Consider the following 27,283-nt stretch of genomic DNA (forward strand, 5'->3'; position numbering starts at 1 on the left):
ACCGAGGAAGGTAAGGGTCTGTTCCTGCATGCGTTCCGAGAGCACCGCGTTACAGTCCGAAGTTAGAACCCCCGTGTCAGAGGACCCCACGCAGGCGGCCGCCCGTGCGCGTCCTCGTCGCGGCGAGCAGCGCTGTGACGCTCCCCGGCCCGCACTGGGTTTCGGGAGAAAAGGTTCTAAACTGCAGGCCCGTGGGGGCGGTGACGCCGCGGGGAAGCGGCTCCTGTACCCTGGACCGGGCCAGCTCTGTACCCCTAACGTCCATTCAACGAAAAAGTGCTTAGGGGACCGTCCTCAGCTCTCACCGCCACGCAGCCTCCCACGCCAGCATCGGCGCTCGGCTCGAGGCCCCCGTCTGCGTCCCCAGATCCGCTGCCCCCGGGTGCGGCAGCGAAGCCGCCTAGTCGCGAGCCTGTAACTCAGAGCCCGAGGCGGCGAGGCGGGCACAGAGATCCCGGTCCTCCTGGAGCTTCCGGCGCCGCCCTCGAGGCGGAGGGATGCGGCAGGAAGGAGGCGGGACCGGCCCGGGAAGAGCCAGCTTGGGCACCTCCTGGGAATCCCGGCGGTCCTCCGCACCAGACACCCGTCTGAGAGCCCAAACCGCATCTCTTTTAGATTGACTCTTTCGGCTTTCCGTTTTCCTTCTTTCGGGGAGGGGTGGGACTTCCTGTATCATCTTTGGGTGACTTCCGGAAAGAGCTGCTGGGCTAAAAACAAGTCGACAACAGGAGCCGTCGGCCACTCGGGGAAACAAAGAAGGAAGTGAACGTAGGTTTTACTAGAACAGTTGAAAGGTCTTGCTTTTTGGTTGTGGTGTCCGGTGCTCCATCCACCAGAGTCGCCCTGGGAACGGCCGGAAGTCGCTAAAAGGAGAAACAGGAAATCCCGCCTCTTCCTCCCAGAGGGAAGACGGTGAGCCGGAGGAGTCAGTCAGAGGGGCGAGCAGGAGCGATTCTGTCGGCAAACAGGTAAGTTATTCTCTGGCGGGGCGGGGGGCCTGGAGGCGGGGACCGTCCAGCGTCAGTGCGGGGCCTGGGGGCGGTGGCTTGAGGGCCCGGGGCCGGGCCGCTGGACGCCCGGAGCCCCGTCAGGGCCCTTCGCTCTTTCTCCTCCCCCCTCCCCCCGCCTCCGCCCCTCCCTGCCGCCGTTCCCTCCCGACGCCCGCCCAGACCCACGCCCGGACACACACCCTCGCCCGCCCGCTCGCCCGCTCGCCCGCTCGCGCACGCCGCCCGCCGCCCGCCGCCCGCCGCGTCCCTGCGCGCCCGCCTGCTGGCCTCGCAGGCTGGCCCCGCGACGGCCTCGCGCCCCGCCGTCCGTGGGCTGGCGCTCTCGCAGGCGCCTGGGGCCGCGGGCCTCGGTTTCCCCCGCCGCGCCGGCCGTCAGCGCAGGGCCAGCCCCGCACCCTCCGCGCACCCCGGCGCCGACCCCTGGGCGGTGCCCCCGAGGGAGGAGCCGGCGCCCAACTGCAGGCCGCGGGGCTCCGTGTGCAGCTCTGGTAGCGGCGTCCCGGCCGCCGGCCGCCTGCCCCCGTGGCTCCCCGAGCCCCTCGCGCCTCTGGTTGGCGACCCAGGAGCGGGCGGGCGGCTGCGCCTGCCGCGCTGCGCCCCCGCGCCCGGGGCTGGGGCCTCCCGAGGTCGCGCCGAGCCCGGGCTGCCGCCCCGCGGGCGGCGCTGGCCTTGGGTCTCGGCTGCCCACTCCCGCTGCAGCCCACGAGCCCGGGCCTGATTGCCCTCTCTGCAGCTAGTCGGAGACGGCGGCAGAAGCTGCTGACCCCTGTCGGTCGCGTTGGGTTTTGAGCGGCCCATTTCTTTCATGGATGGGTTCTGGAGTAGGACGAATTTTTTAAGCTGAAGATGGACCTTTGTTTTATTTATTCTTATGCGCTGCCGAGGAACGAACCCAGTGCCTCACACATGCTAGGCGAGCGCTCTGCCACTGAGCTACAGCCCCAGCCCCGTGGAACAGGACATCTTGGCAGGGCTGGCAGCCATGGACACTTGTAGGATTTCTTAATTTCATCGGTAATCATAGTCTAATGGTGTATTGAGTTATAACTCGTGCCAAGTGGGCCATATACAGTATGCTTCTGTTTTGAGGTGTTAGTCCGGTTGGAACACTGTAGGGAAGGGAACTAACATTGATTAAAACGTTATTAGAAGAGCTCAAATGCCATTTGACATAGTCCGTGTATTTCATGTAGCACAGCAGCCTTATAAAAGTGTTCCCTTTATACAAACTTTCAGATTAAATAATTTGACCAGAATTTGTGTTGGGGTACGAATCTCCAGGTGTGATTCTTTAAGTTTGTTACAAGCAAAATTATTAACTTACTGGCACAAGGCAGTGCTCCCTAGTAGTTAGTTGATGTCTTTTGACATGTATGGCAAGTGTGATGATGTCTGATAATAGTTGAATTTGGTGCCTTTTAAAAAATTTTATTTTGGAATAGTTTGTATTTACAGAAAAGTTGAAAGAAAGATAGGACGGGGTTACATTGGTACCTCTGAAAGCAAACCAAAAAGGCTTGACTTCCGGACGATTAGTTCCTTCTTTATTCCAGATAGTATTCTAGGTGCTAGAGATTGTAACATACTTCCCTTAGTGATTTTGAGATGTGGTTAAAGAGACAGGCATATCAATAAATACATCTTTCTTAAGTGCTGTAATACAGATTTGGGAGCATCACTGCTTAGTGAGGAGTGGCAGAAACTTGCAGGAATTAGTGTTTTGAGTTAGGTTTCAAGGAGTAGTGTGTATTCACTTGATTGAGGGGACATTTCCCCAATATCGATTATAAATATGCTTGTTTTATTACAAAGAACTCTTGAATAAAATAGAATCCTCATAAGTTCTGTCATCATCTTTAAGAAAGTAGTTTGTGCCAGGTGCCATGGGACACACCTGTAATCCCAGGGACACAGGAAGCTGAGACAGGAGGATTGCAAGTTCAAGGCAACTTTTAAAAAGGACTGCTGAGATGTAGTTCAGGGGTAAAGCACCTCTGGGTTCAATCTCCTTTATCCCCCACTACCCCCAAAGAGGTTTGTTATTCAAGATGATAAGAATTCTGGTTTATAAATCCTGAGTTAAAGAATAGGCTGGTAGTTCTAATTGGCATCTTGACACCCTCGGCAGTAGTTGACATTGGGTGTTTAGGCATGAAAGGTGACCCTCCACTGAGTTTTCCTTTCTTTCAACTGATTAATAGTGGAATTAAGTAATTCATTCAATGAACATTTCTTACTTGCTTTTTGCCAGCCACTGCACTAGGGTAAAATGAGGATCGAGGTAGTGGGGAATAGACACAACAAACGGGCGTTGGCAGTGCAGTCCGATGTTAGTGCAGTGGAAATGGACTCTGGCTGGCTTATTCAGGAGAGAAATTTATTGGGAACTCTAACCTATTTTATTAAGGATAGAGTTCTTCTGTAATAAAACAAGCATATTTAGAATAAATGTTGGGGAGATGTCCCTTCCATCAAGTGAATTACATACCAGCCCTTGAAACCTAACTCAAAATACTAATTCCTGCAGTAGCTTTCAGAATTGATGGTAGGACTGGAGAAGTAGGTTTGATAGGATCCAAAAGAGGCTGGGTGGTTGAGACCATAACCTAGGTCATTTTCCATAACTAGTCTGATCAAAATTTTGCCACTAGCAGTGTTGCTCCTAGATATATTACCATCTTTGTTGCTGTAATGTTGACTCTTTTGCTACTGGGAAATCTCTTACTGCTCCTGCTAACTTGTGACAATTTTTTATAGCATTTAAAGTTCTGGGTAGCAATATGAGATTGGCCAAGCCATCCTAGTTTCTAGGGAGCAGACTTAAGACAAATGAGTCCATTGAAATAAAAAGGTAACTTGGAATCTTGGTACCCTAAAAGCAAAAAAAAAAGTTCAGCATAACCACTTAACCTGGATTTAGATTATGGAGGGATGCAGAAGGGGATGATATCCAAATAATGGATAGAAACTAGTTGGATAAGGGATAGAGAATGCTGAGTAGAGTTTCAGGTAGAGTATTTCCAAGAATCAAGGAGTAACGTGGGACATTTTAGGAGTTAAGTTTAAGGTGTTGGATCACAGAATCTGAGAGACTGGAGAGGCCTCTTTGAAGAATGTAGGCAGACATGCAAATTTATCAGCTGTTATTTTAGCCACTTTGCAATGTGAGTTCATTTGAGTGGTGTAAACCTGAAGGAGAAGGGTCTCTTAGAGGCTGTTGCATTTATGAGACATCACAGTAATCTGACCTAGAATAGTGGCCTGTGAGGTAGGAGGAGGGAGGTGATTATGTGTATTTAGCTAGAGTGAATTTGGAGAGAATGCTTGAGAGAGGAAAGTGAGGTGGAGGAATCAGCATGGACACTAAAGTATCTACTTTGGATGACAGGGTAGATCCTGTTGTCCAGCTCTGGGATGGGCAGTGTTGAAAGGGAAGCAGATGCTTGGGAAGATGATTTCAATGTGGGTTCATTTTAGTATAGGTAATGAGTAGGCATTTATATGGGTGAGTCTGAATTCCAGATTACCCATAGCATCTCACCAGAGCCTCAATTCTCCCAGGTGTATGTTCGTCAGTCTTCTTCACTTGATTATAGCAAGAGCCAGCTTTCACATTTATACATCACAGGTTCCTTGCATAGAGTCCTGTGTATAGAGGATAGTCAATAAATATTTGTAGAATTTAGTTCGCAGGATACCAGTTTGGGAAGTGAGAGCGAGTATGGCAGTTTGGAGAGGAAGGAAAGTACATTGATATTTATGTAACATATTATAAATGCATATTATAAATGCGTACTCTAGTAGTGCACACCTAGAATCCCAGCAACTTGCAAAGCTGATGCAAAGAGGATTGCAAGCTTGAGGCCACCTCAGAATTTAGCAAGGCCCTGTACAACTTAGACCTTATCTAAAAATAAAAAATAAAAGAACTGGGGATGTAGTTCAGTGGTAGAGCACGCCTGGGTTCAATCCCTAGTAACAAAAAGAGAAGTAAAATAAAAATAAACATATACATATATATGTACATGCAGATGTATATGTCTTGGTTTTCTTGCAGCACTAGTCCAAATCTCCTATATATATATTTGTTGTGGTGGAAAGAGTCTTTTTTTGGGGGGTACCGGGGATTGAATTCAGGGACACTTAACCACTGAGCCACATCCCTACCCCTATTTTATATTTTATTTAGCAAGAGGGTCTCACTGAGTTGCTTAGTACCTCGGTTTTGCTGAGGCTGGCTTTGAACGAGGTATCCTCCTGCCTCAGCCTCCCAAGCCACTAGGATTATAGGTGTGTGCCACCGTGCTTGGCAAGAATCTTTTATTCTTATCATTATTCTTTTGTAACTTTAACGTCTTTTTATGGTCGTTTTGTAGGTAGATCATGATTATAACAACTCTGATTATCTAGCAACTCCAACTCCCTGGAATATAACCCAGAAGTAGCCCTACAAGAGGCAGACAGAAGTTAATGGCAGCGTCAAAGTACAAAGTAATTTATTACAGTCTCCCTCAATAAACTTCCAATGTTTATCTCTGGAAACAGAACCTTTTTGGGGAATAATATGGAGATAGATGAAGTAGTCCTCAGTGCAATTTTATTTAAGTGTTATTTTTTCCTTTTGAGCATTATTGCTTTTATATTCATATGGTTAGTTTCCAGTTGTGTTCCTCTTTTAATAATTTGGTTCTCTTGAGTTAGCCTAGAAAATTGGAAGTGTCTAAATAGTAAGGGACAGTAGAAGGCATTACAGATAGAATTCAGTGGAAATATCAGTGGTGATGTTTTCAAGCTCTTAGTTTGTAGGTTTGTATGAACACTGTTCATAATGTCTTTAATTCAACAATTAAAAGCCTTTCTTTTTTTTTTCAGTTTTTCCCATGTCTGATATAGTTTCTTAAAGAGTAATATAAACATGTTGCCATCATAAAACTTGCAGTCTTGTTGGGAAACACAAATTGTTGGGATATTTAAAATCTTATCAGGCCTTAGCACCATTATGTACCCGTAGTAGATCTTAAATAACCGTAAGTCAAGATGAATTAAAAAGAATACAAGGGAAAATACAACAGGTCATTTATCTACAGAAACTTTTGTGGTGTAGAGGAAGTTATTGTGTTTTTCAGTCTATCCATTCATAGACTCTTAATGAATAATTATAATTTATTACAGTTTAATCCTCATTTTCAGTTAAGTTTTATAAAACATGATTATTGGAGGGAGCAGCACATTTTTACATTAGACGTAACCCTATACCTGTTGTCTTTCACCTGAAATCACTTGTTTTTAATTTTTTTTTGTAGTTGTAGATGGACAGCACGTCTTTATTTTGCTTTTATTATTTTTTTTTATGTGGCGCCAAGGATTGAACGCAGTGTGTCAAACATGCTAGGCAAGTGCTCTGCCACTGAGCTACAGCCCCAGCCCCTGAAATCACTTTTTAAAACATTTTACTTTGAAACAATTTTAGAATAAAAAAAAAAAAAGCGCAGTAGTCCAGTTAAGTTCCTGTGTATGTATTTTTTACCCAGTGTCCCCTAATCCCAAAATTTCATATATCCAGAATGCAGTTATGGAAACCAGGCTTTTCATCAATTGTTCACTGATGTTCTTTTTCTGGTTCGAAATCTAGTACAGGATCTCACATTGTGTTTAATTATCATGTTTTCTTAGTTTTCCACTCTGTGATAGTTCTTTTTTATTTGTTTTTCATGACCTTGATATTTTTGAAGAGTTCTGGCTAATTACTTTGTAGATTGTCCCTCAGTTTTGATTTGTCTGGTGTTCTTTCATGATTAAATTGAGTTAAGTTCTTTTGACACGAACATTGCAGAGGTAAAGTCACACCCTTAGTGCATTGTATAAGGAGGTACATGATAGAGATGTGTTGTCTTATTGGTAAATATGACTTGATCTCTTGGTTGAGATGGTGTCTGTCAGGTTTTCACTTCTACATTTAAAAAATTTCCCTTTGTAATTAATGACCTTTATAACCTTTTCTGATTTGGATGAAAAAGTTTAAAAGAAATGAATATATGTCACAACTTTTGAATCTGACACTGTGAGATACACCTTGTCTTGAGAAGCTTTGTTATTTGTTAGATCAAAACATGGCAGGGAAAGGTATAGATATAGGCTGTTGGAAGAACAGATATTTTTTTCAGGTACTTGCGCTTGATATAAATTAGTCTTGAATTGGTGGCTATTAAAACTGTCCCAGTTCTATTGCTGTGGTTCTGTGATCTGTCTGATGAGTCTTCCAGTGCAAAACTTTCTGTAGATGCATTCCTCCTTCATTCCTTCCTTCTGCGGGAGGGTTGAACCCACAACCTTTCACATTATAGGCAAGCACTCTACCACTGAACTACTCCCCCAGTTCTTTGTGTTGCTTTTAAAAATTGTCCCTAGAGTATTGAATGAGATTTTTGGGGACATTTTATGAATTCTTCCTTGAGTGGGGTGGGGATCATTGTCTAATTTGCAAATAACCTTCCAAATTTTCATTTTGAAAATTTTCAATTTTTTGTTTGCCTCAGTGAGAGAGCAGAATAAACCCAATAAAGTAATGGTTAACATTGATTCAGTATTTCACTGGCATTCTTTTTGTGTCTTCCCTAAAATTATAGTTGTGTGTGTGTGTGTGTGTGTGTGTGTGTACACCTTTACCAAAAAGGAACTTCCTGAGGGTGGGGTGCATTTCTAATTCACATGACTCAGAATAGTCAATGCAGTGAATTAAAGGCTTTATTTAGAAGCCAAAACTATGAAATGTTTAGAAGTCAGTCCAGAACTGTAGTTTATGATACTGGCACAGGTAAGAGGTTCTTAAATTGATCACAGAAAGTGCATTTCGCAAGGGAAGAGATTCATGTGTTTGACAGCATTAACATTGACAACATGTTCATTAGGAAAAACCATAAAGAAAATGATCAGATGGGTCATAAGGGAAAATAGATATTTTCAGTATATGTTACTGATAAAAGGTTAATATCCAGAAGGGTAAATAACTCCAAATCAGTAAGAAAAACAAAAATGGACAAATGACCCAAATAGGCATCTCACAGAAGTGGAAGTCTGAATGTAAAAGTGATCAACTTCATTATTAATTAGGGAAATACATTAATAATTAAGGAAATTAGGCCAAAAGTGTGTAGTTTATACACATTAAGTCAGTGTTTTAGTCAGCTTTTTCATTGCTGTGACTGAATGATCTGACCAGCACAATTATAGAGGAGGAAACGTTTATTTGAGGTCTCACAGTTTCAGAGGTCTTAGTCCATAGAAGGCGGGCTCCATTCCTTAGGGCTCTAGGTGAGGTGGAACATCATGGTGGAAGATCATGGCAGAGGGAAGCAGCTTGCATCATCAGGAAGCAAACTACGCTCTCCAGATAAAAATATACCCCGGTAAAAATAAAAATAAAATATATGTACCCCAAAGCCATGCCCCAATTTCCACTTCCTCCAGCCATACCCTACCACTTCATTTAATCCCATCAGGGATTAATAATGCACTGATTGGGTTAAGACTCTTAGAACCCAATCATTTCTCCTCTGAACCTTCCTGCATTGTCTCATGTGTGAATTTTTGGGGGACACCTCACATCCAAGCTGTAACAGCAACAATGTAAAAAGTCTGACAGTATTGTTGGGAGGTTAGGAAATAACATGCTTATGTAAAACCAGTGGGAATGTAAATTGGTGCAGTAACTTTGGAATTATCTAATAAAATCAAGATGCATGTACTCCAGCTCATTAGTACCACCTAGTCTTTACCTTAGTGCTGTGGTTCTAAACTGTTTCCTAGCTTCACTTGGGAACTTGTTCAAAATACAGATGTTTTGGGTCCCACTCTTGATCTATTGAATTAGCTCCTTTGGGAATGTGGCAGGTTTCTTGTCTTACCAAGTCCTTGAGGAGACTTGATGCTGAAATTTGAAAACCACTGCCCTAGGGGAAATTTACGTGCTTCAGTGCTTGGAGATATGTGCAAGGATGCTCATCGTCATAGTTTGCAAAAGAAAAGACTGGAAGCAATGTTCGTTGCAGAAAGATGAATAAATTGTATTCCTGTAGGAAAGTATTGTACAGTACTTTGCAGAGTATTATACAGAGGGAAGACATGTTAGCTGTTTGCATCACTGAGGATAATAAACAGTTGGAACATAATCTTGAAGAAAAAAATTACATGTATAAGACTACATTATAGTGGTTTTCTTTTTTCTAGAGGTAAAAACATGCAAAACAAAATTGCATATTGTTAGGAATACAAATAGGGTAAAATAATGAAAAGCACTTAGGTTACAAACAGGATTCAAGTTAGATAATGGTAAGAAGAAGGAAGGTGGTAAAGAGGGGAGGTCACAGGGAGTGACTCAGGTAATACTAATTAAACTGCAATTTCTACTCAAGGTTTTGTTAATGTTATGCTTAATGTTTTATACATATTACAGTTATTTTTGTATTTACAGATATTTAAAAATGTTTTTATTTTGCAAAGTCTATTTACATAGGGACTGTTTGGTTTATATGAGAAAGGTGTGATGAGGTGAGGACATCATCTTGGAAGTGTGATAAAACTTACTCTTTTGAGTACTGCCAGGACATCTGGTTTTGATGATAATGATGGTTAATACCTACCAAGCACTGCCTGTGTGCCAGGCACAGGTGTGAGTACATTACATGTGGAGTTGTGTGCCATGAAATAAACGAGAGTTATATCCTGCAGCGAACCCTGCAGGGGTAGGCATTGTTACTGTCCCGCCTTTCACTGAGGCAGCTTGCCCATGAGCACAGTTGCCAGGCGGACAGACTTCTGACTTCATCTCTGTCATGCATAATCAGAGAAGGAAGACAAGCAGAGAGAGGAGGGAAGAGAAAGAAGTCAAGGAAGGAATGGGAGTGTAGAGGAAGCCTGGTAAAGGGTATATTTACCCTCTTTTTGAAAGTTACTTTATTATAGTTCATTTTTTTAACCAACATGGATGACTTTATCATTTTAGCAGATGACAGGCTTCTAAAGTCTGGCAATTCATTAGGAAATTGTAATATCATGCCACAGGGCTTGGGAAATCATACTTCTTTGCTTAGGCAGTTTGTTGCTAAAAAGAGTCACTTTTGGGAAACCAGCATTTGCATATTTTTTCTTAACCTTTGATAACTTTGTTTTCCTTTGTCATATTTTCTGTTATGGGAACCCCCTGCCCCCACCCCCATTTGTGGTACTGAGAATTGAGCCAGGATCTCCTGTGCTAGGCAAGAGCTCTAACACTGAGTTACACCCCTAGCCCTTTTAATTTTATTTTGCGGCAAGATCTTACTAAGTTGCCTTGGTTGTGCTTGAACTTGGAATTCTCTTGTTTCAGCCTTTGTAGTAGCTGGAATTACAGTGGTATGCCACCATGCCTGGTGGACTTTTCTGAGAAGAACTTTGCTTATACTGTGAATGTTCTCTTAAGCCATTATATTATCACAGTCACCTCTTGAAATTAACAAATGTTGGAAAAATAAAAATGTATTTCTAGAAGTTCTATGTCAAATTAATGTCCTATGGAAGCAAATAGCACTGCTATTTTTGTATGATATTCAGTGCTAAAATTGCCTAAGCCATGAGAACTGTCAAAGTTTGTAATTATGAAATATTATCTTTTCTGGCACATTCAGTCCCTCACCAAGAAGTTGACAGCTCATGAGAGTCCTTCCACGGTAGGGATATCTGCATCTCTGACACGTGTTGATGGTAGGAGGTACCTCATGGGCAAATGTGGAACATGGGCTTCTCACACAGATTTCAGGTACTTCAGCTCTTCTAGTTTCAATTATATTTTGTTGAAGCTAGATAATCTCAGTCTTAATTGTAAACACTTGTGTAATGCATTTGTTCATACTTTTATTTTCTTTTATATGCTATGCTTTTTGTTACATGAAAAATAATTTCAAATAAAGACAAGGTAATAAGAAACCTGCTATGGAAAAGACTTTGTTTAACACAGTTGGAGTAAATATTAGTGTAATCATCAAATGTAACCAAAACCCATATATGCTTTCCAGTTATTAACTATAACTGAAAAATATAATGGGAAATTTGTGTTTTAAATGCAGAGGAAGCAGCAGTCTACTTCTTGGGACGTGTATAATTGTGATTTCTCTTGATTATGAATTATGGATCAGAGTTTGATGTATAATTATTGGGTCAGTTATTACAGAAGAAGAAATATCAGTTATTGGAACACATGCTAATTTAAAACATAATTATAAAACTATTAGAATTTAAACCAAGGTGATAATGTACTTTAAAAAATAGCTTAGAAAATTTAGATCATGTAAAGGGAAGGGAGTAGAAGTTATAGTCGTCCAAAAAGGAGAACAAATGGTTTTCATTAAGAATCTTAAGGGTACAAAATCTGGTCTCCTTTATGGGTGGTGTTTTATTATATTTCACCATCAATGTCACAGAATTTCAAAATGGTAGGTGTGGACATTCATGGTAATTTCATGTGTCAAATTAGAAAGCAGGCAAATGTCTGAGGAATCTCTGTGTGATAGTGCCATTTTAAGTACATTTCTTAACCATTCGGGATTCAGCTCCCGACACCCATCCACACACACTCCTCTGTTTCGCCTGTCCTTACCATAGCTTCAGATGTAGTAAATAATGCATTAAGTGTACATTTTTCCAGTGGTTTGGAGGAACTTTAATCTAGTGGTTCCCAAATTTGGCTCATTTCAATCACTCACAGAACTCTAAAAGTACAGATTTTTGTCCCTATACCAGACCTTTTCTTCATCAGAATCTCTCTGTAGCTAAGACCTAGGGATTCACATTTTTTTTATAGTAACTGAATTTGTAAAGGATCGGTTTTTGTCTCTGTCAAAAGACAAAATCTCAGGCAGTGATGGATCTAATTGGATTTTATTTATGCCTAGTGAATTGGGGCAATCTTCATTCTATACAATAGAACGAGAGATACCACTGGCAGTAGTAGAGCAGTGGGCTTGGTTGGAAAGGTGAGATCAAGGACACAGAACAATAGGAAAAAACTAGTAAGCATTAGGTTAGTTCAAGTTACTTTTTTGTATAGGTTAAAGCAGAGGAGACTTCCTTATGCTGATTCAGGTAGACTTTGAATCTCCTGTTTTTAGGAAAAGTGAGTATGTTTTGGAATCTCTCTGCTTCCTTAAAATTTCAGTTCCATGATATGCTATTTACCACGAGTGACTCCATTTTGGTTTAATCTGGTCTCTTAGGGCCCTAGTACCGGAACTTAGTCCAAAGCAATGGCCCCCATCATTTTATTTAACATCTGTAATTCCTTTATTTTTGAATTCGTGCAAATGGTAGTTCTCGGTAGGCTCATCCAGGAATAGTTGCATTTCTATATGGTTTCTGTAAGTGTTATATAGGTTACAAACCTTCATTAATGGAAGAATGACCAATAATATAATTTTTGGATTGGTGTGTGGCAGAGATGTCTACCTAGCCATCCTCATCATTTCTTCCTTTCTGCAAAGTGCAGTTGTACAACTTCAGGTTGGTATTTTTTTGGGTACTGGGGATTGAACTCAGGGTCACTCAATCACTGACTCACATCCCCAGCCCTATTTTATATTTAATTTAGCGACAGGCAGGGTCTCACTGACTTGCTTAATGCCTTACTTTTGCTGAGGCTGGCTTTGAACTCACGAATCTCCTGTCTCAGCCTCCCAAACTCCTGGGATTACAGGTGTGTGCCACTGTGCCCTGGTATTTTTTTAATATTTCCTTGCAGCCAAGTTTATATGAGTGGGAGTCATAGATGCCACTTTTGCGTTGAGGCTTTTTAAAGCAACAGATTAGCTGCCTCTTTGATTCTTACTTTCTTTTGTCTGCTGGATGCAGGAAGTGAGGAAACTCAGAGGCAGAACTTCAAGACACAAGGAGCCTGAATCGCTGAATCGTACCCTGGAGCAGAATACTTGCTGATGAGGAACACTTGCTTCAGAAGTTTACAAGAGCAAGATATAAACTTCGGTTGTATTTGAGCCACTTTTAAGTCATTTTATTATAGCAGTTAGGGTGTGAGGGTGTTAGTTCTAGCTACATTATTCAAATTTAAAAGGGCAGATTATGAATATGTAACAAGTGAGTAGTTTACAGTTTTCTCTCACAACATATAAAATTTCTCTTATTCTGCAGAATATGGAAGAGTAATATTACAGTTAGGACATTTTAGTAGATTGTATTGTCTCGGAAGTATAATGTGAAGGTGCCATATTAAATGACAACTTGAGATGCTCCCTATGAAAGGTTATCTGCAATGAGGAAGGGACTGATTCTCTGAACAACCTTATTGAATAATGGACTTAGAGCTGATAATTTTTTATTTTTTTATAAACACTTGGGATTTATATGATTTAGAAATTAGCAAATGAACCAGATATAGTGTAATGTAGTTTTCCAAACTTTAGTTTTTCACCTATTCCTTCACTGGTTTTGCTGTACTTCATAAACTTACCCTTGCCATAAGAAGTAGTAATACATATGTAGTGATGTGTCGATGTATTTATTTTTTCTAATACACATTTGAATAATACAAAATTATTTAAAACTCCTTACTATGGTACTATCTTTGAGGTGCTGCTGGCAGTGTTTCCGCTACATTCTGGGAAACATGCACTTGATGAATGCTATTTTTTAAGTATCTTCAGTGCTTAATCCATAAAATTCTAATATAAGTACTTGAAATTACCTTGGAACTAGCAGACATACTGTGTCTGATGGGGCTTTAGGTGTAGCCTATTCCTGTTGGAATGGTTAGGGTTCTGTTTGGTTAATGTGTACATTTGTTGTTGATTTGTAAGCAGTGTTAATCAGGATCATCTAAAGCTAGTACTGGACTTAAAGAATTGCTAATGAACATGAAGTTCATGGAAACCAAAATGAAATTCTTGGAACAAATTGATGCTGTTGATAGAAAAAGAGCTTGATGACAAGGTTTGGAGGGCCTGGGAAGCACTGCTTTATTACTGATGTAAACTCCATCTCCATCTTTACATTTTCCCTGTGACTTCTCCCGGATTCCTTTTTTCTGCTCTACACTGAATCTCTGTTAATGATTTTCACATGTCATTCTCTCAACTGTACAAATATGAAAAGGGCAATCTCCAAACCTCACTTACGTGACCTCATCCTGTGACTATTTTAACATGCTTCTATTTTACCTCATCTAAAAATTACAAAACTAAAGTTATCTGAAATTTTACCACCTTTCCTCTGTCTCTCCTGCTCTTATTTATCCTGCCTGGTAGGTGTTAATGAATTGAAAAAACTATAAGATAAAATATAGATAAAGGCATTCAGTAGATGAAACAGGACTAAATATAAGTTAGACTTCAAAAGAAAAACCTAAACTTGTAAGTTTCAGTGTACTTGGTGTCTGCAGCATATAAGACTCTTCTACAAAATTCTGGAATATCTAAATAAGAAGCGTCCTTTTTAGCTGAAAACAGAGGTTTTGGAAAATATTCAAAGTATTAATTTATAACAATAACTGTTGAGTGGAGTAAGTCCAGAAAACCTTTTGTCATTTTTATGCAGCTTTATGTTCGTGTGACCTTTCTGACAATTCCTCAAGATATTGTGGCGGTCTTTTTTAAGCCACATGAACAAAATCAACCCAACTTTCCTTCCCCTTTTAAATTTGGAAATAGTTTTAATTTATTGAAAAATATAAAATAAAATTAGAAAACTTTTCTAGAACACTGTCCTGAGTCATCTATTATTATCATTTGGCACTCTTTTTTTGTTTCATTTTTGTGGTTGGGTGGGGGATCAAACCCCCAGGGCTTTGGTGTATACTGGGCAAGTGCCCTGCCCCATTTTTTTTTTTTTTTCTCTGACTCGCTCTCATGAACACACTCTCCTTTCTCTGTTCTCATGAACACACTCTCCTTTCTCCGTACACATCTGTGTGTACACCCCCACATACTTTTCTTTTCTTCTAGCTCCTGCTTGAGAGCAAGTTGAATACATTGTGACCCTTTACCCATGAACACTTGGTTGTTATCTTCCACCAATAGGGACTTCTTCCTACATAACCATGCTACTGTTACCAGTTTTGTAAATTTATGTTAGTTCTTCTTGTCAGTTGTCCTAACATGACCTTGATGCATTTTCCCTGCCAGCAGGACTGTCTGAGAGCAGGTGTTAACTTTTAGTGTGCATGCCTCTTTAGCCTCTTTTAATCTGGAACATTTCCATAGCCTTTTTTTTTGTCTTTTGTGACATTGACAGTTTTGAAAAATGCTGTCCTCTTCACCATTTTTTTTCCCTCAAATACAACATCCCTCCTGGGGTATCTGCTGTGTCCTCTTGATTAGGTGGAAGTTTTGTATTCTTGTCTGCAGTGATTCATGAGTGATGTGATGCCTCAGAGTGTCATATCTGGTGGTACAAAATGTACACATGACTTTCATTGAGGATGTTGATTTTGATCACCTAGGCAAGATATTTTCAAACTACTCACTGCCCAATTACCTCATCATTTGTTTTTCTTTTCTTGAACTACTAAGTGGTTTGTGGGAAGTTGCTTTAACATAATGCATTCTTCTGCTCCATATAAAAAATATCCCTTCAGATTTAGCATCCATTGATAGTTCTTACCTGAGAGTTTTTGCCAACATGATTTTCTGTCTCCAACACTCCCTCAGTACTTGCCAGTGGCTCTATATTCTACCATAAACAGCTGTTCCTTTGCCCTCTTCTCCCTCCTTTTCTCTCTCCTGTCTACCTATTCATCTACCTATCAGTCTAAATACACTTATTCATGTCTTCATTTTAATGGCACTGCATTGTTTTGATGCTCAAGCTGACTTCCTGTGTCTTTGTGATATCATTTATTACTTCTTTTTTAAAAAGCATTTCCCTATCTTCTGACGTAAGATGCTCCAGACTCATGTATCTGCCTTGCCCATCCTGGAGCCGGCCATTTCTTCAGAAACCCAGTTTTTTTTTTTAAAGTGGGCACTAGTATTAAAGACCAAGGATTGGGTGCTGGTTGTGCTCAGTGTCACTGACCCTCTTCCTTCTAGCCCCTAGTGTCCATCCCCCATTCTTGCATATTTAAATTCAGATCTAGTAGTCACAGGTAGCTTTCTTGGCATCTGGTATTTGACCAAAATTAGACCTCACACATCTGTGATTTAACTACAAGTCACCCGTTTTTCATTTTATTTGTGGTGCTTCAGTGAGTTTAATCCATGTACCACAATTGTTAAGTGTGTTTCCATCTTACCCTTTTCTCATTAACAGTAGTCATCATTTTCCATTACTTCAACAATGTGAAAAGACTTTTTTTTAGCTTCCCACTCAGTCACATCTTCCCTCAAAGTAATATATTATAGAGAGGAGAAAAAAATCACCTATAATTCAATAACACAGAGGGGGAAAAATACTAGCCTTATTTTATATATGTGAACTTGAGTAGAACTATATTCATTTAAAAAAATTAATACTGAAGTTTTTTTCTTTTCTAAATATACTTTCTTAACACCCAGATATTCCGTACCTAATAATTTATATTCCAAATGTCTAGAGACTTGATAGTTTTATATGGTATATTAGCTTATTGACATTTGGAATTACAGTGTTTTCCAGATTTCTTTCAAAATTAGTAGTTTTAGTCTTTTTTCCCTGCAGTTCTTTGATTAGCCATTGTATTCCATCTTTTCACATAGACCTGATGAATCTGTCAGCAAGAGCAGGGTGGAACTTGTCTTTGCCTTTTCTCAATTATCTTGCCCCCAGATTTACATTTTGGAAATACTTTTTCCTGCTGTAATGAAAAGCAAATACACTACTAAGAGTACTTTTTTTTTACTGTTTGAGTGTTCAGCAACTCTTTAGCATCAGGGATTTTCTCAATGGATTTAGAAGTCTTAGTTTTTTTCCTTCTTGCTTTTACAAAGAAGCTATGGCTCTGTAGGGCCTCCAGCTTGTTGTTGGTGTAGTCCAGTTGAAAGCAAAGGCCTCTGTTTGTAGCTTAATGTTCTGTTTTCACTGGGGTTTAAACTTTTCAGTATGAATACATTTTGTGTTTCTTTAATTTTGTACTTCTAATTATTTTTGCTTTTATTAGTATTTGTAAGTGCTTTATTTTCATGCCTTTAGAAGTTGAAGGAGGAGGAGGAGGAGGAAGGAGAAAAAGAAGGGAAAATCTAAGGAATATGGACTAACTTATGGAATGCTTTTTTATAGCCGCATTATAAATTCTTGAAAATAAGAGGTCTAATGGAAACACTTAATGAGAAAGGAGGGGCTCTATCACATGTAATAGATATTACACCTATTTTTTTTTTTTTTTAGTGAATAGACCGTTTAAACTAAATTAAGTAAAGGATATAAATTTTGTTGTTTCAGTTTTAATATTTCATGACTGATTTTATAGATGAAATTATATTTTACAACAAATAGAAAGAATTTATACAGCCTGTTCTATTTGATGTGAAACAGCAAATCCCATTTCTCTGTAGCTGTAAAGAAAATTCATTATAATGTCTTTAGTTGTGGGAGATGGTTTCATTGTGATTAGTTACACTGATAATAAAACAACCTTTTTCAAATGGCATAAGATACAAGTGGTCCTGTCTGCTTTTAATGACATTGAATTTTTTCATTTTTACTTATAGAATCTTCATTCCTTTTTCTAATCCTCTTTATTTCTGTTACAATAGGAATTTTCTTTAAGAAATTAAATGGAAACACTACCAAAGCCTTGATTTTAAAATAATTTTTGAAAGGAGATATTAAATTTAACTTTTTGTGTAAAATCTTTCTCTAAGAAAAGTATTTGTAAGAGTTGATATAAGGTTGTCATCAAATTAACATTTTAATGCATTTGGAAAATAGTACTTGAAGTGTATCAAGGTTTTTATAAAAGAAATTGCCAGTTATGATGGCAGAGCTAATGTTTACAGTTTATTTTTGCCATGTGAGTTGTTTTATATTGCTGTTAGCACGTTTTCATAAATAGTATTGGTAGGGTGGGAAAATTTTATAATAAAAGAGATGATGGTCTACTTTGTTTTGTCACTGGTCTGATCCCTGTCAATACAGTGTTTTAATGTCTATTTTAGCTCTCATTTAAGCACTAAGAAAATGTTTATATAGGCAGAATTGAATTGGGTAATTTGAAGTATAACATAGGTATACTCTGTAATAGAAACAGTCCTCCTTTCTGACTCGGTGAGACTTCTACTTTACTGTTACCACCTGGGCTTAGGAGCACACAGCTGGCCTGCTTGTCTGTAAATGCCTTGAACTTTGCCTGGAGAAGGTTCTGTAATGGGATCAAGCTAGACATGTTATGAAAGGTGCTTTGGAGGTGGGACTTAAGTCAGTTCCATGTCCTAAGTATAAATTAAGGACTATGACCCATTTGGCCCTGTGTCCACTGCTTGGGCCACCTCCTCAGGTTTGGGCATACTAGAATAGTAGGCTGCAAAATTTCTGCTTCTCACAGGGAAGGAACCCATGTCTGCTGATATCTCTGAGGAATGCTTCCATCCAAAATAAGCAGGGTTTTCAGCAAATGTTAAGATATTTTCTTCATGTTGTACAAATCTAAATTTAACTTGCTCTACCTCATCTCCTTTATTAGGTAGCCCTTTAATAACTTGATTTTCTTCTGTCCAGTTTTCATCTTAAGCTGTATCAGATATTAATTTGGTAATGGGAGAAATGTAAATGTATATTTCATTTTATTACAACTTATTTCCAAAATAAGTTGATGGAAATTCTGCCCCATAACATGTTTCACAGGGCTGATACTGTTCAGTTAACATTTCCTGACCTCCTCCTGTGTGCCTCAGTGCTATTGTGTAGTTTAGAAGCTTCTTGTGAAGGGTGGGAGCAGATAGGAAGGAAAATGTATATAAAATATATGTTCAGGAGGCGTGAACTGGAGCCCTGTTTTTAACACGATGGAAAGGAGAGAAGAGCTTTTCTATTCCTGCATTAACAGATTATGTCAAAACTTAGTGACTAAAAGTGACAAGCACTTAAAATCCTGCAGTTTTTGTGCGTCAGGAATTTGGAAATGGGCTTACCTTGGTGGTTCTGGCTCCAGTCAGAGCTATGGAGGGACTACTGTCATCTGAAGGAGTACTGGGGCTGGAGGGTCTGCCACTCAGATGGCATATTCCCTGACTGTTGTGGGGAGCCCCCAGTTTCTCAGGGGCTCTGGGAGGAGGCCTCAGATCCTCCATTGTGGTTCCTACAGGTGTCCTCCCTTTACTGTACTGGCTTTGCCTGGAAGGAGTGATCCTAGAGGGAGGGCAGTCATAAAGTGTGTGCCTCTTAGGACTTCGTATTCAGGTGGAACACTCATTTCCACTGTTCTCTGTCCCTTTTAAGCAGGTCACTAAGTCTAACCTGTGTTTAAGAGAAAGGGGACTAGGCTTTGAAGGGAGTATCAGAGAATCTGCAGACTCATTTAAAACCACAATAGATACTTTTCTGGTTAGTTCTTTTAGCAACTTTACAAACTTATAATTGGGGAAATGTTTTGTAGCCTGTTCTCAGGATAGTGAGGAGGTGATTTTACTAGACTCACATATTCATGGACTTGTCCCCTTGTGCATAAGCCAGACTCTAGTGCCCATCTATTTGTTGAAAATGGTCCCTGGTGTTATCTAGTAAATGAATTTTTAGGGTGTTAAATATTCATGTCAGAATTATTTGTTCAACTTGCAAGTGTAAGCATTTTCATGGGAGACTAATCTTTTCCATATAGAATCGGAGATTCTTTTGTGATCCCTGTTACAAATTTTTTTTTTTTTTTTTGGTGGTGCTGGGGATTGAACCCAGGGCCTTGTGCATGCAAAGCAAGCACTCTACCGACTGAGCTATCTCCCCAGCCCACAAATTGTATTTTTGATGGGAGAAACCTGGAGCGGGTAGCTGGGATGCTGCACCTTTGTTGCCCTTAGATTATGTACATGGTGTTCTGTAACTACACCAGTAGTACAGAGCTTCCCATTGATTGATTTGATGTGTGGACTTTTAAATTAGGTTATAGTATAATTATAGGGCTTCAATAGAAGGTCCAGTTGAAAATGGTAGATTAAGAAAGAGATGTGAGTGCTCCACTAATTTCCATTTATCTTTGTCTTACTCAGCTGTTGCCATTGCAATTCACTGTAGACTTGTAGGCAGTCCTACTTTGATCTTCCAGGAGGGAGAATTCTGTTGCCCTAATTCTGGGCTTCTTCATCCTTTAAACTCCTAAGAACAAGAGGGCGTTATTTTTGCACATGTGCACGTGCAGACCTGCTCTGGTGTACACACCCTTGCCGTGATGTTAGTGTGTCCTGGTGATGTGGCTAACTCACACTGCCTGCACCACCAAATTTGAGTAAATTCTACAAAGGTGAAGGCTGAGTTGGGATGGGATGGGCAGGAAGAAGATGGTTTTTATGTGGTCTCATCATACCTGAGAGCATGATTGTGAGTGTGTGTGCTTGTGTCACTGAAGGAGGGAGCCTACATCCCTTGAGAGGAAAAAAGGTGTAGACACCTTTAAAGACGAGTGATCAGAATGAATGAAAAGTGGGACAAAAAGGATGAAAATTAAGGGCAAAATGACATGCGTGCTTGCCTGTAGTATAGCTAGTATTTGAAATGACTGAATAATTGTTTTCCTACTACTTCTTGAAATGCTTTCTTTAAAATGCTGAAAGAACCTTCCTGTGAGAAGTGGCCACCAGGTGTCATCAGAAGGCTGCTATTGATTAGTTTTATTCTCAAAAAGTGTGTGGTTTGATTTCTTTGTCGAGACTTTTTTTTTTTTTTTCTTCCCATCTTAAATCATAGGAGAGAAGTGTTTAAGGTAGAGCAGAGATTTTCTTTGGTGCCAGTTCATGGCGAGTAAATAACTGGTGAAAATGAAGACAGTCAAGTTATTTGTAACTTTTTTTTTTCAGTCAAGGAATAAGTACTCAGGACTTGGATAAGATCTACTTAAAATTGTATATTTGGAAATCTTTGTGACACAGTAAGGGTACATGTCCAGTGGTGACTATGTGGGAATTGTGCCTGACGAAGGTCGGGTTTAACAGTGCTTGCCACTTTTTCTTTTTCTAATAACTTTATCTTATTTATTTTGATGTGGTGCTAAGGATGGAACCCAGTGCCTCTCATGTGCTAGGCAAGCTCTTCCACTGAACTACAGCCCACTCTACTTGCCACTCTTTCAGTTCAGACACCTATCAGGACTTCTCCATCTGGAAAGCCTGCTTGGGAAGAAGTCTGAAACTCATTTTATTTCTCTCTTTGATTACCAGAAAGCAGATTATATCTCACCTGAGAGCTGGCAGTGAGTTCCTGCCTGCTTGGTTTTGCTTTGCCAGACTGACTTCCTTGTATATGATAAAATTTTCAGTAAGTGTTAATTGAGTGAATGAATGAAATCTGCCTCAGAAAAATGAGCTCTTAAACTGTCCCAGTGAGGTGACTTTCGGATCTTTAAAAAGAAGTCCTCCCTCTCCCAGCTGCATTGGTTATTCGATACTTGTTCTAATAACCTTTTCTAATGATTTTTTTTTTTTGTACCCAGGGCACTTAACCACTGAGCCACATCCCCAGGCCTCTTATATATTTCATTTAGAGAAAGGGTCTTGCTGAGTTGCTTAGGGCCTTGCTAGGTTGCTGAGGCTGGCTTTGAATTTGGGATCTTCTTCAGTGTCTGAGCCCCTGGGGTTGCAGGTGTGCGCCACTGCGCTAGGCATCTAATGATTTTTTAAAGTTTATGTTAGCATAAACTCTCTCACTTGTGTTTAACCCTTCCTAGATTATTTTAAGGTTCTTCTGCACTCTTGCTTTCTGACTTTATTTTAGTTCTGAACCTTGTAAAGTAAACTATTATGATGAGCCTTTTATGCCTCTTTACTTGTTCTCCCTCCAAGGTGTCTTACATCTTGAAAAATTAATCTTTCCAAAATGTTGCAGTGTCATGGCATCTTCTTCTGGAACTACTGAATACACCCAGCTCCTATGTGGGTTCTTCTGTGACCTGGGCTGGGCTGATGGACTTGCCTGCGTTGTAAGGGACTGTGTGGTAGACAGCCGTGGCCCCTCTGGCCTGCCCACAGTCCCCCTATGTTCATTTGTGCACACTCTAAGACCTTGCTCAACGCTGCCTTCTCTTCAAGATATTTAACTGTTCCTACCTGCTCCCTCAGTAGAGAAAACATTTAGTTTGTTCAAGGTTTTAGTCAAAATTTTGATTTGTTAGAATATTTTATTTGAAAGTATCATTCCTTGCATGTTTATGCTGCTACAAATCTTAGTTTATATCATACACAGTCATATATGGCCTTGTATTAGAATTCATTGGTGTGTATGTCATGTACGGCCTATGGAATATTAAATCCCATAGAGACTACATTTGTATCTTTCATATGGTGGTCATTCAGTGCGTATTTGTTGAATATTATTTCTATAATGAGATGTTGGATTTGCTTCCTTAATTTTAAAATCAGGTGGGAAATAACAAGTGTTGAGTACTTTTTCCTTTTGTTTTAGAATTTTGGGAGCCATTATATAGATCCGTCTCATTATTTTGTTTCTGTCCCTTAATGTAGTCGTTCTTTTGTCTCTAAAAGTACATGGATCAGATACCTTTGTCACAACAGCCACTCTGAGCACTGTGTTTGTGCATATGTGTTCCCTAAGTCAGCAGTGTGTGGGCCCTACACGTGCACTGCTGCAGTTGGAGCTCCTGCTGTGACCACAGCAGAGGGGATCTGCCTTATGCTACTGCAGTATTTGCAAGGAAGAGATGGTTAGGCTCAATGTTGGAAGGAAGGGAGGAAACGCTGATTTAGACTAAGTGTCAAAATGTTTTTAAACTGAACTTCTGTTGGAGATTTTTTTCAAATATATACAAACATGAAAAAGTTGATAGAATTGTATAATGAATCCTCATATGACTGTCACTCAACTTGAATCATTACTAACACCTACCTTTACTGTGCTATCTCCTGGACTGTTTATCTCAGACGTTTCCCATTTCATCTGTAAATACTTAGATATTAGACATTTCTTTTATCCTAATGAGACATTCATCCATTTTAGTATCTTATAAGTGCTTGGAATTTTTCTAGGCTCTTCGGATATATGGGTAGATAAAATAAACCTTGGGTTACATTTTACACTGAAGAGACAGAAAACAACTAGACACATAAATAACCATAACAGGCAATGTATTGATGTCATCAAAATTTGAAAACTTCTCTTTATCAAATATACCATTTATAAAATGAGAAGGCAGAAAATATTTGTAAAACATACATCTGGCAGAAGATTTATGTCCAGAACATATAAGCAACTCCTAGAGCTCAATAAGAAAAATAAATGACTGAATTAGAAAATGGGCAAAAGGCTAACAGAGCACATAAAGTATTCCATATCATCACTAGTCATCAGGGAAATGCAGAATAAAATCATACGCACCCATAGAAAATTTGAAAGATTCTCATTAAATGTTGGTAAAGACATGGATTATACATTGTGGATAGCTATGCAAAGTAGGACAACCACTTTGAAGATCAGTCAAGCAGTTTCTCATAAAGTTAAACATACGTCTACCTTCCAGCCTAGCAATACTAGTACTGGGTATTTACATAATGAAATAAAAATCTGAATTTCTAAAAAGACAGATATAAGAATACTTATACCATTTTTATTAAATAGCAACAAAAAGAAACTGGCTCAGAGTTCCATCAATAGTGAGATCGAACATATTATTGACACATGCAAAAAAAGTATCACGCTGAACAAAGTGAAGTCAGACCCCCGCGAAAGCTTATTATATGATTCTTTGCATATTGTTAGAAATATCAGGGTACCACAAGAAATCAGATACATACTCAGAAGTTACTGGGCAAGGCAAATTTTACTTCTGCAGAAGGGTGTGCTACCAAAATCTGGCAAGCAAGCACACTGGGCAGAAGTCTGCCCAGGTTTTTCTCCCTGAGGCAGCACTGCCCCTTGGTCTGAAAGGAGGAGCTTGGGGTTACAATCTACATGGGTGATTGAGTAATTTACAACTGGGAAGGGCCAGAGGAAGGGCTGTAGTTATGAGTGGATCACCTACTACACTATAGCCCTTACAATTGGAAGACTGAGGACAAGGGAGATATATTGGGTGCTCAAATGGCTACATTTCAACCACATGGTTTAGATTACAACAAACACATTTTTGTTACATATTAGGAAACTCAAACCACAGGTTTAACTTTGACAGAAAAGAAAACATTAATCTTAAACATCAACTTCTAGGACAGGCAAAGCCCATCCATTTCGAGAGGATTCTTGAAAATGGGGAGTGAGGGCTGTGTTGCTCAGGGACTGACTGCGAAGGGACAAGAGACATCTTTTAGGGAAGGCGCAGAGTTCGGTGTCTTGATAGGGATACTTGGGGGGCATCCTCTGCAGATCTTTGGACTTTTCTTTCTCTGCACCTCCCCCTTCCTTTACTCTACCCCTCAGCTCAAATCCTGCCCCTGTGCTGTGGCCTGGGTACCTACTCTGTGCAGTAAGCTGGGACTCGTTGGGGTTGTTCTCTCAGGGATCACTGTCCTTTGGTACCTCATGTCTATTGTCCTCTACTGTTGCTTCACTTCTTTTTATTTTTTTAGTAGTTTCAAACAAATCTACCCCATGACTCCATTGTGGCCAGAAGTCGCTGTCCTGGATTGGACAATGTAATTATTTTTAAAAAAATATTCTCATCACTTATGTTGTAAGCCTCAGGAGACCAGAGTTGTGTTTGTTGTATGTCCAGCATCTGCAGCCAAGAATATTTGCCATATTGTAGGCAGTAGTGAATTTTTTGGAATGAATACATGGTACTTGTTTTCCCACTTTATTTTCTCCTTCATTCTCTTCCATTGCAGATATTGAAACCAAAACTGATGCTTGAGAGCATTTTCTAAAAGGTCATTTGCAACACTGTAATCAATTGGATTTTTATAAACTAAAAAGTTTATAATGAAATAAATTTGGGAAATGCTGTGTACCCAAAACTCCTGAGGTAAAGAGAATTTTAAATTTAAGTTTAAATCACAATTTATAAACTTATTTTATCAGGTGTTAATGAAATCTAATTTTCCTATTTTTTCTTCTGTACTTTTGGTGCCATGTCTAATAATACTGGCTTTTGTTTCCTTAACAGAGTAAAAGCAGCAGACTTCATTTTTTTTGTCATTGTTATGGAAAAAATAGTTAAAATAGTTAGAAATAGTTTTGAGGCTGTAACATATTAATGATTTTTTATTAACATCAAATCAAGTGACATTTGGTTTAACATTATAAACATAGGCTAAAGTAAATGGAAAATGATATGTTTTAATTGAATTAACTATCATAATAAAAATGAAGTCAATAATATTGATTTTAAAGCATTTTTCAATATAATTCTTCTTTTCCCCTCAAAACTTATTCCATTATTTCTCCTGTGTTATTGGCATTTCCCTTTGCCATGGAAAATGAATGTGAGATGAGGAAGTTAAAGATTGACTTGGGTACTAGGAGTGACTTTTCATTGACAAAAGAACTTGAGCATGAGTGGTGATACGTGAAGAGCGTGTACAGGTTGTTAATGGGGTCTGTTTAGAAGGATCATAGTAAGGCTTTTGGCTTCAGGGAAGGGCTGAAGCAGTTACTGTTATACTAGGACTTGGGCTTCTTGGAGGTTGATGAGTGGAAGGCCTAACTTCCAGGCTTCGATCATACCAGTTTTGTTTTCGGAGGAAGGTCACTGAAATGTAATTTGAAAAGAGGTCTTCTCTGACTTAAAAAAAGAAAAAAGTAGTAGTTAGTCATCTGAAATTTGGTCTACAGAATTGAAACATGGTAGTGTTTTGGCAACCTGATTGGAAATGTCACTTTTCCTCTCCAGGATACCATCGTATTGTATCCTGAGCCAGTGATGTGGTTAGGTGTTCCACAAATCTGATGACATACTTTTCTTAAGGACTTCATATATGTGACCATATTCATCTAAGTATAAAGGAAATTTCAATGAGGCTAATATATTTTTTCCACCCACTTTAAGACTAATGTGTGCATCTTTTCTATGTTTGAAGACTTAATACCACTTTTATTTACTTTACAGGTTATGTGTGCTGGTTAAGCCATCTTTGACCCAGGAAATATCATCAGCACTTTATTAATGATGGATTCTGGGAAACCTGAGAATGATGAGGACGAAAATACAAACAAGGGAGCAAAAGGCTTTAGCAGTATTTTATCCCGTGATGACGACTGTGGGCCTGCATCTGATGGGATAGCGAATTCCTCTGAGAGTCTCACAAGCAAAAGAGGTTTTCCAGCATCATCCAACTCTGACAGTGTCTTCGTGGAGGAAGACGGAAATAAACATGCTTCCAAACGAATGAGAGTAGAGGAGGCAGAGCCTGGAGAACAGGGCATCTGTGGATTGGATAGTCCCCAGAGCTCAGCCACAGAGGCAGGAGCCCTGTTAGATGAGGGAGGAAAGGAGACCTTTCTGCAGGACTTCTCAGATGGAGGAGGCATGACTCTTCCAAATGTCTTCTCCTCCTCTTGCTGTCTTAGCACTATTGATGCTGTTTCTTTGAAAACAGACCCTGAAAGGAAATCTGCTCAGGAAATGGTTTCTCTTGATCCAGAAAGAGAATCTCCTTCCTCCCTGAAAGAAATGAGTGTTGGTTGCACCATTCGAAATGAAGATTCAGTTCTCAAGTGCAGTGCATGTGGTCATTTGTTTTCTTCTTGCTCTGATTTAGAAAAACATGTTGAATGCCATGTGCATCAGGCTAAGGAGCATTCCTGCTGCCACTGTAGCCACAAAGCAGAGAGCAGCTCAGCTCTACCTGTGCACACCAAACACACACACGGGCCACCGAAAGTCTTCTCCTGCGATCTTTGTGGCTTCCAGTGTGTGGAAGAAAACCTGTTGGATGCACACTATCTTGGCAAAACACATCTCCGGCGTCAGAATCTTGCTGCTCGTGGAGGATTTGTACAGATGTTAACAAAACAGCCTTTTCCTAAAAAAGCATGTTCTATGGTAACAAAGAATATTCGAGCAAAACCAAGGGCTTCTAAACCAACAGCGAAGAATAGGGATTCAAAAGGATTACGAAATAATGGGAGCAAATTTAAAGACTGCAGAGGAAGCATTTCTCAACACAGTGGGAGTAGCAATGAGCTCCTTGTTGAAATGATGCCATCCAGGAATACTTTGTCAGAAA

At 39.8% G+C, this 27,283-nt stretch overlaps 1 protein-coding gene across 1 annotated transcript in view; it reads left to right on the top strand.

The window, feature by feature from the left end:
• Window positions 1-538: 538 nt before the first annotated feature.
• Window positions 539-27,283, top strand: part of Znf407 (zinc finger protein 407) — a 430,584-nt gene continuing 403,839 nt past the window's right edge. Inside the window, 2 exon segments of the mRNA XM_047526899.1 lie at window positions 539-968; window positions 26,164-27,282. Coding sequence (XP_047382855.1) covers window positions 26,221-27,282 — 1,062 coding nt within the window. The 5' untranslated portion in view covers window positions 539-968; window positions 26,164-26,220.

Source organism: Sciurus carolinensis, chromosome 15, assembly GCF_902686445.1.
Source record: "Sciurus carolinensis chromosome 15, mSciCar1.2, whole genome shotgun sequence".
NCBI lineage: Eukaryota > Metazoa > Chordata > Mammalia > Rodentia > Sciuridae > Sciurus > Sciurus carolinensis.